Raw genomic sequence first — 12749 nt, forward strand, 5'->3', positions numbered from 1 at the left:
TGGTTGTATCAGCGAGATTCTTAATTAAAATTCGTAATTAAGCGTACCAACGAACCACTTGCATAGTACACGCGCCTTATCGATCTTTGATACACGTTAGGTACGATACTTAGTAGATTTCAATTCACGAGCTTTAGCTTTCTAGCGATCGTAACACGTCGGGGTGAAACGCAACGCTGAGGATAGGAGGTACTAAAAAAGGGCAGACGAAACGGTGCTGTCAAGGGCGTTGTAAATCAGGCACTTCATAATGTCCGTCGCCCTTTTCGTGTCGCTCATTTACAAACTGTGGTACATCGGTGTTCAAAAGTTAATTCGCCATTTACACACTGATACTTGTGCACTCGACAGAATCAGCGACGCGCCTGACCGTTAAAAAAAATACACCTAGACACCTCGTTCACCGCCATTCACACGACGCAACCGCACGCAACTGCACTGTCAATTTATAGCAAACAACAGTCACACTTTCTTCGTACAGTGCGCCAAAAAAGAAATGTGTCTTTACTATCACGTTTCGAACGAATTTCTTTTGTCCCTATGCCTCTCCATTGTTCCTTTCGCCATTTTGTCCATTTCCCCGTTCTAAATTTTACATTTTCCTTTCCTTTACTTTTATTTCTTTATCACTCGTTTGTTCTCATATTCCCCCTCTTCACTCTCTCGCTCTCTCTTTCTCTCTTTCTCTCTCTCGTCAATGCATATTACGTTATTTTCTTTTTTATTTGTTTTACGGTTTCTTTTCTTTTTCGTTACGTTTACGTTACTTTGTTCTTTGTTCTTCGCCCCGGACCACTATGAACGATCTTGAACCGCGGCTATTCTTGATCGAGATCGTCACACGTTTCTATTAACCGCCACGCGAACACATGATCGGTCTATTCGTGGTCTTGAGACTGGACGACCTTCATCAAACACTTCGATGTTAGGTCCGGTGGTTAATTAGCTTGGTGGAGGGTCTAGGTCATCAACTCCGTCGTGTCGTCGGCGTAAACATCGTCCGAAGGTTCCACCCCCACGGCTAGCTGCGTGTAACCCTTGTTCGTTTCTCTTCTTCCCGACATTGCCTGAAAATGGAGGAGCATACGTTCCACGTTTTTCCTTTTCCCGATTTTAAACTATAATTAAACACAGAAACTTCTAGAAGCTTGAACGCTTAATAATTATAAGTTATGCACATGGTTCCTAAATAAACTTGCATTCCCTATTAACGATTATCAAAATATTTCTAATTTAATTATGAAATCATAACAATTAACGTAAACATACCTAGGTATAAATTTTAATTAATCATGTCAATAGTTATTTTGATGTACTCTGTAATGCAGAAATGAAACAAGGAGATAGTTACTACCGTTACATCATGCAAAACAGATACATACCTGAAGTGCGATGAATATAGTAGCAAACAAAGCAACAGATATTAGACAAATGGCAACAGCTATAGTTGTAGTCGCTGTTATCGCCAGCGAAGCCGAATCGTTTTTATCGGTTGTTCCGTCATAGTTTGCATACACTTCAGAAATAGCTGTGTCAGCCGAGGCAAACTCTGTTCCTGGCACTCTTCTTTTGCCAGCTGGTGAGCTGTTCCTGCAGCCACCTGTGTTAACGTTAAAAGAAATTACTATCTCATTGACAGAAAATACAACTGCTTAACCTATGTTGATCCTGTCACGTATCAAACGAGAACGTATAAAGTAGTATGAAAATTTTACTCCTTTCTATGACTTTTTATCGACGTATTAGAATCAATGAGGATATAACGAATAGAATATATACTCATGCTGTATTTTGTGCTTAATAAAGTAAAAAGTTGAAACGTAGGATAACTCATAATTTTATAATTATTAAATGTCTCGAGTTGTAATTTATTAAATAAATATCAATCACCCTTACCAGTTTCTGGATCACAGAGACAGCACTCTTCAGCTAGCGCTCCCTTCTCGTTGCCCGTGCAACAAGGTACGCACTGATTGTTCAACTTGTCCAGATGTAACGGCGGTGAACAAGCAGCGCAACTAAATTTGCCAGGACCCGTGCATCTTCGGCAATCCGAGTGACAATTCTTGCAAAGTTGCGTCAGTGGATCGTAGTACTGCGCCCCAAGGCATTCCATGCAGAGACCACCCTCCAGCATTGAATGAGGCGGACAAGAAGTACATTCCATTGGGCCTTCCCCTGCAAAGTATTCGCATGTTAGAGACACGTTAGCATGTCGGGAAGATTCGAATAACTCTATTCTCGTCTCTATCTCTCTTACTTTACCTTTGCACGTGCGACAGTAGTGGTGACATTTCTGGCAACCGAAGTTGGATTTGAAGAATCCTTCGGGACATTCTGGATGACACTCTCCTGCCGCCAGTTGCCAACCACGAGGACAAGTTACACACTGATCTCTTCGGGGCCCAGAACATGTCTTGCACGACAGGTAGCATTTCGCACACTGACCTCGATCGCTGTAATATCTGCGTTGGAACAGGTTTTTTCGTTTCATGCATTTGTCGACGTTCGTCTCACGATTTTATCGATTATACTTGACGGGTCGTGGAAGTTTCTATAATCTTGGATTTCAGAAAGTATTTCTTAAATTTAAGTAAACAGATCGATCTTTCTCGTATGTTTCTGTACATACTGTTTATTAAGTAGGTGTAGAATTTCGTTGTAATATTCAAACTATTAAGTAAGTAAAGTATTTACAAACGCTGCTTTCCTAAATCCGTTTATAATAAATCTTCCTTAAATTTGCTAAAAGTTAGAAGACTCTTTTCATTAATGAATTTTTTCTATTCTAAAAAAGTAAACAAAGAATGGGAAAGATATAATAATTGTCAAAGGAACGATCCAATAAATAGAAACGAATGAGAGTGAAAAACAGGCAAAGAAGAAAAAGAAGACGTTTAGAAGTTTGTGAAAAATAAACTTACCCTTCGGCGCAAGAAGACCTACAGTCTCCGCTTTGTAATTGCAATCCATCTTGGCAGGCAGTGCAATTCAATCGAGACACGCACGTTTTACAGGTATGCAAACAGGGTACACAGACAGGTCTAGATGGTTGCGCCACCGAGTAATAGCCATCATCGCATTGGTACACACACCGCTTTCCTTGAAGGAGTAACGATGTTTGACAGGAGATGCAGCGATCCTCCCCTGAACCGGCACAGGTTTTGCACGAGGTATGGCACTGCTTGCAGTGGCCATTTTCGTAATACTCGGACGTATCGCAGCGATCACGGTGCTCAGGGGCGCAGAGACTCTCCTCGTTTAAGCTCCAGCCATCTTCACAGCTCGTACAAGCCGACATAGCGCAGGTTGCACATCCTGGTGGACATGGCACACATTCGCGTCGCTTCTTATCCGCACCGAATCCCACTGGACAAGACGATCGACAGGCTCCTGGAATTTATGCACAATTTTATAAATATAATTCATTAAATTAAAGTCAAATTTAAAGGGATCCCTTTTAAAGATAATATTAATCCTTTCAATATTGGAATTTGTTTTCATAGAATCTATGCATCCAAGTGATGTTTCAAGTAATAAAATACAGAGGCTTGCATCACTTGAGAAATCTCATCAAGAAATCACTTAACATTATAGAGATAGTTACAAGTCAATTCATATTAACGACTGATGTACAGCAAATTGTTGCAAAACAGATTTTCTTCATTAAACAAGAAAGCAAGATTGAGCATAACTTCATGAAACAAGAAAATTCCCTTCATTATACACTATCATCTTTCAATTGCTAGACTTGTAGCTCTGAAGTAGCTTTAGCGTAACAATAGTAAAATACATTTCTCGTATCCTTTAAAAGCCACGAACCACAAAGCTTCTCCAAGTTCCTCAAGTACCAACGATAACAATTCCACAATGATTGCGTTTGTTTTTTATGAATATTCCATTCAATAGAGTAAGAGAAGCTAATGAAGTACGAGCCAGCGAAATTTAAAGGCATGATTTATTCGAAATACTAAGCCTCTTATAGATAGCTTGGTAGCCGGAGAAATAGGTTTCTAGGTTATCGGATGCGCCCAAGTGTCGTTTTTAAGGATCAGCGTCCCTGACAAGACCGTACCGTTCAGAGAAAACAATCCGGATCCGCAGGAGATGCATTGGTTCTCAGCAGTACCATTGCAGGTCTCGCAGGTAGAATGACATGACGCGCAGTTGTAATCTTGGGTCTCGTAGGTATATAGGGGACATGCTGCGTAACACTTGTCTTCGTACATAACCAGGTGATGCTCGCAACTGGTGCATTTGTCCGGCCTATCCTGACAACTGGCGCAGTTTGCTTCGCAGGGTACACATGTACTGTTTTCCGTATCTGAAAATACGTGATTAATATTGCAATTAGATAAAATGTAATTCCTGGCTACATAAATTATGGATACAGAAGAGTAATTGGGAAGTAAAGAGATATTTTGACATATCGACGTTTGATTGTGTTGGCTTGCACACTACTGTAAACTGGTAGCTGGGTGATGGTGATAAATCAATTAGTGCTTCAAAATAGTTTTAACAGTCCTGCGAAGTTTCTCCCATCGTCATTGTAAATCACAGCTTTGAATTGAACTTGATAATAATAAAATTTAGTTCAAATTAAAGTCACAGGTGTAACATTAGTTTAGTTCTTGCATGAAGGTGTCGGTATAGATTGATAAGTACAGAGTGGTAAATGAACAGAATATTTTCTACGTACAGTAATTAATTATAATCTTTAGAGTATTATTCGTATTGTGAGTAATAGCTATTTAGGCAGCTCTAGTCCTCTGAGATTACTGATCGAAATTAATTAATTAATTTGAAATGAAGGACTCATTGTTTGATTACTTCAAGGGATAAATATCAGCTGCTGTGGCTCGTTCTATAAATTCAGTGGATAATAGATAAATACCGACTATTGATGAAATGCATTGGATTTCGGGAGTATATGATCTGATTTCATAGAAATTTTATCATAACAAAGAGATGGAAAACGCGATGTAATAATACCTATAACAGCGAGCAAAAACTATTCTTTCATGGGAAATTCAAAACTCGTGCAGCAATAAACTGACAAGGATTATACAAAAATTCCTCAAATTTTTCTTAATACTCTAAATTTGTATGGTAAATATTAAAAAGAATATAAAAGCTAGAAATTTATTTGAACTACATGAAAGTGCCAATTAAGTGTTTTGACACTGGAATTTGAAAAAATTCAAAGAATTAATCACTTTGGCTTGCAATCTCGCATACTAATAATTTTATGAGAAGAGTACTTATTTTTAACTCACACTTAAAGAAATAATCCAAAAGACAAGTGTGATATTTTGATAGAACAATACAAATTCAACTTCATGGAGTATTCGTTAAATCTTTTAATACAATTATCAAAGTGACCCAAAACTTTAATGCAAGCAAATGAAACTTCTTCTAATTCGGCTATCATTTACTCCTCGAAAATCCGTTTCATGTCATTAAGTACACTTACTCTCGTAATATCCTTCTGGACATTGCTGCAGACACACTGCTAGATCAGTAACTCGTAGGTGAGCAGGTGCACAGGAGAGGCAAGAATCCTGGCCAGCTCCAGCACAGATTTCACAGGATTCATGGCAAGGCCAACAGACGCCACCTTGATTTGGAAAGCTCCTCGGTGGGCATCGGCTGACGCAAGTACTGTAATTGCAATTTTCCAAAACAAAAGTTCCACCTAATCCCCACCTTACCATTTTAATCCTATCACATTTTCATCGTTTAATTTTCCCATGTCCTTTTTAATTCGTGTTAGGAGGTCAGGGAAGCGTCTAGACGCTTGTTCGGCCTGTTTTATTGGATTCTACAGGTGCAAGGGGACACGTAAATCCCAGATTATTAATGAGTAGAATATTGTTGCTCATAGGATTAGACCAAAGCTGTGTCAGTTTCACGAAATATGCTTGTAATTTAATATTATAAAGCACGTGCTAGAAATAATATCATGTGCATGCTATTTATTATTGCAGTAACTTTAATTGGTAATTAATTTACTTGATATCTTTGGAGGAAAAGTGTAATCAGAAGTATTTTACATGACATACTGCTTTTGTAGGATTATGAAGTAAAGTAGTAGTAAAAATAGAATTATAAACTGAAATAAAGAAGAATTGATTTCAGTTAAATAATGGAATACTATTTATCTCGTTGTACAGATTAAAATAATGAAAGAAAACGTACTGAAAAATAAAATAATTTGGATTATATATTACGAAGCTTTTTTATGTTGTTTGTGTATTTATTTTTGTGTTTTAAAATATGCAAAATTAATATCGATGCAATATAAACAGGAAAAGCTGAATCAGTATAGAAAGTGTTGGAAATAAAAGAAATGGAAAACCCAATCTTGTTCTCCGCTTAAATGGTAGCACAATTTTGAATATATGCCGAATTTACATATGTTTACATGCATGTAAGTTTACCATGTGGATATGTATGCGTAAGTAAGCATAATCTATACTGTAAGCACAAGAAAAAAAGAGACAAATAACATGCTGCATTAATTTTACACGATTATTTGTCCGAATTTCTTGTTTTCATTTGATAATGCAAAAGAATCGCACTGATACCTTATTCCACGTACACGTTAAGTTAATTCTTATTTATGCCAGGAAAATATGAATTCCGTGTATGTCTAATTAGTACTAGTCAATAGTACCTTTATTCTATTATAATATTTGTAATTTAACCATAACGTAAATAAAAACTATGAAATTTGAAATCAATGAAGATTTTATAATGGAAGAAATGAACACGAAATAATATTTCTAATTTATAATACAGAGAGTTGATCCATGTTTTATACAATTTTGGAAAATAAGACAATGGGAATAATTAACTGCGTAAAAATGCATTTGAAAATAAAAAGTTCGTCGACCTGCAGCACCAGATTTAAAAAAAAAGAAAAAAAAAAAGAAAATAAATGCCATTTTCCAATTGGCAATATTTTACTTACATAAAAAGCACCATTCTAAATAACAGTTATGCTTCAAACGTTTGCAAAACGTGATGAATGTGCAGATAGTGCAATACACTGGGAAATGTATCGTAAAAGGAAATAAATCATAACAGAGACGAATACTGAGTTTCAAAGTTTGCCCAATCATTTTTTTCAGTAGAAAGAATAACGTTACTTTTATTAAAACAAAAGAATTTACTTAGCACTTTTTAAAATAAATAAAACAAAAAAAGCCGAATACGTACAGATAACATTTATGTATAAACATTTCGCTATATCTGCACAAAATTGTAACAATTTTGAAACAACAGGAAATAGACAAAAATTATTCTTTCGTATTTTATATCTCCTAATTTAATTAAATATTAACGTATTCAGCAAAAAACATCTTCGGCAATGAAATGATGTACATTTTATCAATAACTCGCGAATTCATATATCTGAAGTAACAAATAAACACGTAAAAAGGTAAATAAAAAAATTCAATGAATTTCAGATCACGTTTGCAAAGCAGTTTGTAACAATTGAATAAAAATATAGAAAATAAAACATGCGAAGTTTCAATCGGATGCTCGATATATTGTAAAACAAATTATAATCGACAAATAAACTACAATATTTAACGAAAGAACGTATTAATGAAAAAATCTACCAATAAGGCTTCAGTCCCCTTTACTTATGTAGTTCTCGATGCTTTGATACTTCAAAATAATATTTATTTTATAAGATGAAATTTGAAACATTTATTTTCCTTTTAGCTTGAATCATTATTTACAAATATATCTCTATATTATACAATAAATTAAATTTTTTATGAAAAAATGCAAATCAAAACAATATTTAAAACACTCGAAAAATGAAAGCAAAATAATTAGGAATTAAAATAACAAATAAACTGATGAAAATCGGAAATGGAAAGTGTCCTAGAGGTAGTGTAAAAAAAATCAATATTCAAAATATTGATAACTATAGAGAAACGTGGAAATAGTAAAGAATGCAAAATGGCACATGACTCTCAGATTTATATATGTATATAAAATAACAATATATTTACTGAAAAAGCAAAGGCCTGAAACAAGCGAAACGTACTTTCAAATTAGGTTTGTGCATGCATACACGAGTTAACGCTGCTTCTGCAGAATAAAAAGAAATGCAACAAAGTGCGAAGAATAACGAAAATTAAGGAATTTAAACAATCCTGTGCATGCTGTTTCTTGTCTCGCGTGAAATTTTAAAAGTCTCCTTTAACATTTTATCTTCAGACCTGCGTAATTTATAAAAATTCCGGATTTTTACCGCCGCCTTTTTACGGAACTGTGAAAGATGCCTTTGCATCTAATTGGAATGGCGGCTTTCTTTGTGCAAAAGTTTTTCAGCTGGACAAGTTAAAAAGGTTGTACATAAAGCGTACAAAGAAAAATATCAAGCGTAATAATTGTAGTCATGTAAAAATTCTTCTCACACAAGGGCGTAATATTTCGTATAAAATATGTTAAAAATTAAATAGGTAATGTACGATGCATTAACTGCAATTATTTATTTAGATCAAGAACGATGAAGGTATGTTTCCATATTTTCCTAGAGTTTTTCAAAAAGTGTTATACACTTCAAAATATTAACTATAGATAAATAGTTCAATTTTGATTTAAAACCAAGTTATTTATTAATGTAAAAAAAAAGAAAATGATATTTCAGTAGAAGTAGTAACATAACGTGGACGTCACTACTTACACTGTAATGTCACGTTTATAAAATAATAATAAATATACGGAAACAATGACAAACATTTTGTACATCTATACATTATTTTTTAATTCCTAATCAGTCATTGAGATTAATTCTTAATCAAATTTTTTAATTCCACTTCGAGTTTATACGATTTTCAATCGTCGATCATGGTACAACTGAAGCATCCAAGGATTAAGTTAGTCACACTAAAATAGTTACCTTCAAACGACTCCTCTACACGTGCAACTTTATGAAACAAAGTGCCATGTGTGATGTGTTAAGAAATAACACGCAAAACAAGCAAAATCCTGATTAGAATATTAATGACAAAGAATCGCTTACTTGTCTAGTCGATAATTCTTGCAGGCAATGCACTGGGTGGGTCCTTTGCCGTAGCAGCCTTGAGAATCGCACTGGGGATCACAGTCATGAAGGATCTTTCTAGTGTTGCCCAGTGAATCGTCTCCGACTTGGGAAGAAGACGAGGGCGAATCGAAGGATGAGGACGTGTCCCCAGGCAGTCGATTGGTCAGGATTGGTGCCGAGGAGCCGTCTAACGTTGCCACAGAGGCCTGGACGTTGGACGCTGCGCCGACATACGGATAGCTCTGGTAGCCCTGAAAGGTAGACGAAGGAAAGAAGTCGACGTCGCCGCGATGGCCCAGAGCAAGCGGATCATCGTCTACATGGAATGGATAATGCACGGAGGCGTACGAAGAATGCGGTTGTACCGGGTTAAATTGACGCATCCGTATCCTGATTGGGTTGGTTGCAGTGCCATAGAAGATCAGCTGCCACTTCTTTAGGATTCCTGCAACAATAAATGTTACGGTCATGAGCGATGGAAGTGTCTTTTTAATACGTTCACTACAGCTGTTCTTTCAATGGACATTTATATTTGACTGCAGGGGTTGTATATATCCTGTACTCGTTACTCATGTCTGACAGTAATAAATACGTTTCACTGTTTGCTACATACGCTGCTGTTCAGGAATTTAGAGTTACAAATAACTGTATTTTTTTACATTAAATTACTGAGTTAAACTGTTTTGCATGTTTGAGAAGTTTATGAATGTTGGAAAGATAATATGTCTATTGATTTGGTGGGCTATTACAGGTATCGTTATTTAAATACTGTATATAATGGTTGTGGTGAGTTATAAATGTCTAATGAATATGCAATAATACATATTAACAATTCGTAAACAAATTATTAGTGACAATCTTAAAACAAATAAAAATGTCAACGAGAGGAAATGAAAATTGCAAATTAAAATTGTAATATTAATCCAATATCTTTGTTTCATTAAAAAAATATAGATTCTCCACTAGTTTGATATATTTATCCTTAGATCTAATTCCCCGATGATAGCATGAACGACACCTGATTCCTGAAAAAATAAACATTAAATTAAATAAAAGAAAATTATGTATTTATTTTAACTCTGAAATAAAAAAGTGCTTGTATTTGTGTGAAATGTAAATTATAAACTCATTATTCGCAATAAATGCTTTAAACCCAAAATGTTGTATACACAATTAAAACAAGTACTATCTTAAAACACTGTCCACCAAATTTTTATTTTTTCTCTAACCTGTAATATCCATTAGGAGATTCTTACAGAGTTTACTCTTCTAAACACAAATTTGTAATCGAAATTGTTCTATCACCCTCAGTTTACGAAAAATATAAGTTATTCTAAAAGGGCATGATTTTTGATACTTCTGATTTAAAATGATCGTTGTACATGAGAATATGTCATTCCAAACTGAATGTTTAGACGAGAAATCATGCTCAAACGTATGGATTGAATCTCGAATCATTGAATCCAAACACCAATTTATGGTCTAAATCCGGATACCATTCCAACCTCGATGCGGAACGCTGCGACTACTTGCCTGGAGAATTCACATGCCGATTTCCTGCGTTAATGATCTGCAGAGTCCATCGGCCATCCGCTTTCTCACCCCAGAAGTGTACGCTGAGGAAAGGCCAGTCATCGAAGCTTGAACTAAGTACATCTCGTGGTCTCTCAAACAATAATGTCGATGTGGTACCCATTGGAGAAGTCAGGAGCAATCTGAGATTTCCACGAGGGAAGAACCTTAAGGAAACCTAAAAGAAAAATAATTGTTTATCCTTATTTTCTTAAATCACTGTTGATATTAAATTGTTCATTGTATCGACAGACCATATTGTAGGTGAAGAGGTCAAAGATTGTTGACAGAGGAAGAAAGTTTTCGAGAAAAGTGAGTTTTAAGTTTACTTATACAACAAACAATGGAAGAAATGAAGAAAATCTTATTATAGCTTTAACACATAATTAGTATTTCCTCATTTTTGGAACCCACAGAATATACTACATATTTTTATTCTGTTTATTTTCTTTGGATATTCAGAAATATATATTGAACGTTTAATATATTAAATGATTAGATAGTTCCAAAAGCAAACCTATATAAAGTTCTTTTTTATTTATATTTTCATTAATGGTGATAAATTTCATACTGACACATTTAATTCTCGACATATACGTGAATAGAAATATTTGTTTCGTGCATTACAAATGTTGAAAGTCACTGAATAGTAGAACGAGCGATTAGATGAAAAAACCATGAACGATCATTGTATGCAAAATCTGACGGAAGGAAGAATTCCTGGTGGAAAGCTAGAACGTTTATAATAAAATTTATTTTCACTTTATGTGTATGTAAATGTATATTTTGTTCTGGTTTATGATTCATAAAATGGCTTTAAAAAAATTTACATTTTAATGATACCGTGAATTCATTCTTTCTGTGGACGGAACTTGCAAATGTTCATACGTAATACGGGAGTTTAAAGGATTGTACCGTTAAAAATATATTTAACCGAGCTGAAAGATATTACTACATACAGAACAATGTAGTATTATTATTGCAAGACTAAGAGCACGAGAAAGGCTACAAATTTTAAAAAATACGTAAATTAAAATATTTCTTCTATCATACAATAATAGATATAAAAGTACTTGCCATTGCAAGTTATTTGGATTTAATATTTAGATTTAATATAAAATTGCAACATAAAAAGAAAATTAAAATAATTCATCAGGTATACACAAAACCCAATACACGTGTAAATCCTCTTTTAAAAACGTTTAACTTATAACAAAAAATATTAAAAACATACTTTCAAAATTATATCTTTTTGTTAATGAAATTATTTTCATATAATTTTACATATCATTTACATATGGAATTAATTACGTATTTTTTTCCTTTTAATATCTTCTTCATTAAACATATACAATTTTAGCCTTATCACTACTTGTATCAACCCCAGAATTGCCAAAGAAAATAAAAAGACGAAGAAGTAGAAATAAATAATTAGTACAAAAAAGAAATTGAATGTGTTTGAAAAGACAATTGATATAATCCGTTTAAAAACAAAATCCTCATTCACCCGTACAATTTTCTCAAGAAATGAAGCTCCTTCTTAAAAGAATCGATGCTCTTGTGCTCTTCCACTGTTAAACAAACAATCATTTCCACATGCATAATAGCATGAATTACGCTGAATTCGATGTTTCAACCCTGCCTTTTCAGTTCCTTACCTTGCACTGCACGTGCTCGAGGAACCGAACCTCGTTCAACGATCCAGCGCAACCAGTGACGTCCATGTACACGCTCAGCGTATATCCATAGGTCGGATCGATACGCCTCTCCTCGTTGATCTCATCGGACTTGCAGATATGTTGAGGCGGCACATTGGTCCACTGTTCGGCTAGGTTCACCATAGCACCAGCGTCCATGAGCCCGTAACCGAATTTGTGGGAGACCTTTCTCTTCACCCCATTCAGGATCCAGCCTGGCTCCTTCTCGAGAGGGCCGGATCTCGAGGTGAGCACCACCAGGTATTGCATGTCCCTCCACGTGAGGCTTGGGTTCGCCTGGAGTGCCAGTGCTGCGATTCCAGCAGCCAACGGTGCCGATGCGGATGTCCCGGTGTGCTCGACCGTGCAAATGTGATCCGGTCTTAGCTTTGCGTCCATATCCACCGTCG

General features: G+C 35.3%; 1 protein-coding gene across 1 annotated transcript in view; it reads right to left on the reverse strand.

Moving 5' to 3' along the window:
• Positions 1-719: 719 nt before the first annotated feature.
• Positions 720-12749, reverse strand: part of Fur2 (furin-like protease 2) — a 41925-nt gene continuing 29895 nt past the window's right edge. The window contains exons 7-17 of the mRNA XM_017900051.1: positions 12301-12749; positions 10604-10820; positions 9436-9515; positions 9047-9321; positions 5474-5661; positions 4076-4324; positions 2925-3393; positions 2266-2465; positions 1897-2178; positions 1383-1600; positions 720-1067 (exon numbers count right to left, since the gene is read on the reverse strand). The exon at positions 12301-12749 is cut by the window's right edge and continues 7 nt beyond it. Of these exons, the coding sequence (XP_017755540.1) occupies positions 960-1067; positions 1383-1600; positions 1897-2178; positions 2266-2465; positions 2925-3393; positions 4076-4324; positions 5474-5661; positions 9047-9321; positions 9436-9515; positions 10604-10820; positions 12301-12749 (2735 nt within the window). The 3' untranslated portion in view covers positions 720-959. The remainder of the gene's footprint in view (positions 1068-1382; positions 1601-1896; positions 2179-2265; positions 2466-2924; positions 3394-4075; positions 4325-5473; positions 5662-9046; positions 9322-9435; positions 9516-10603; positions 10821-12300) is intronic.

Source organism: Eufriesea mexicana, unplaced genomic scaffold (assembly GCF_001483705.2).
Source record: "Eufriesea mexicana isolate 0111107269 unplaced genomic scaffold, ASM148370v2 scaffold996, whole genome shotgun sequence".
Classification (NCBI taxonomy): domain Eukaryota; kingdom Metazoa; phylum Arthropoda; class Insecta; order Hymenoptera; family Apidae; genus Eufriesea; species Eufriesea mexicana.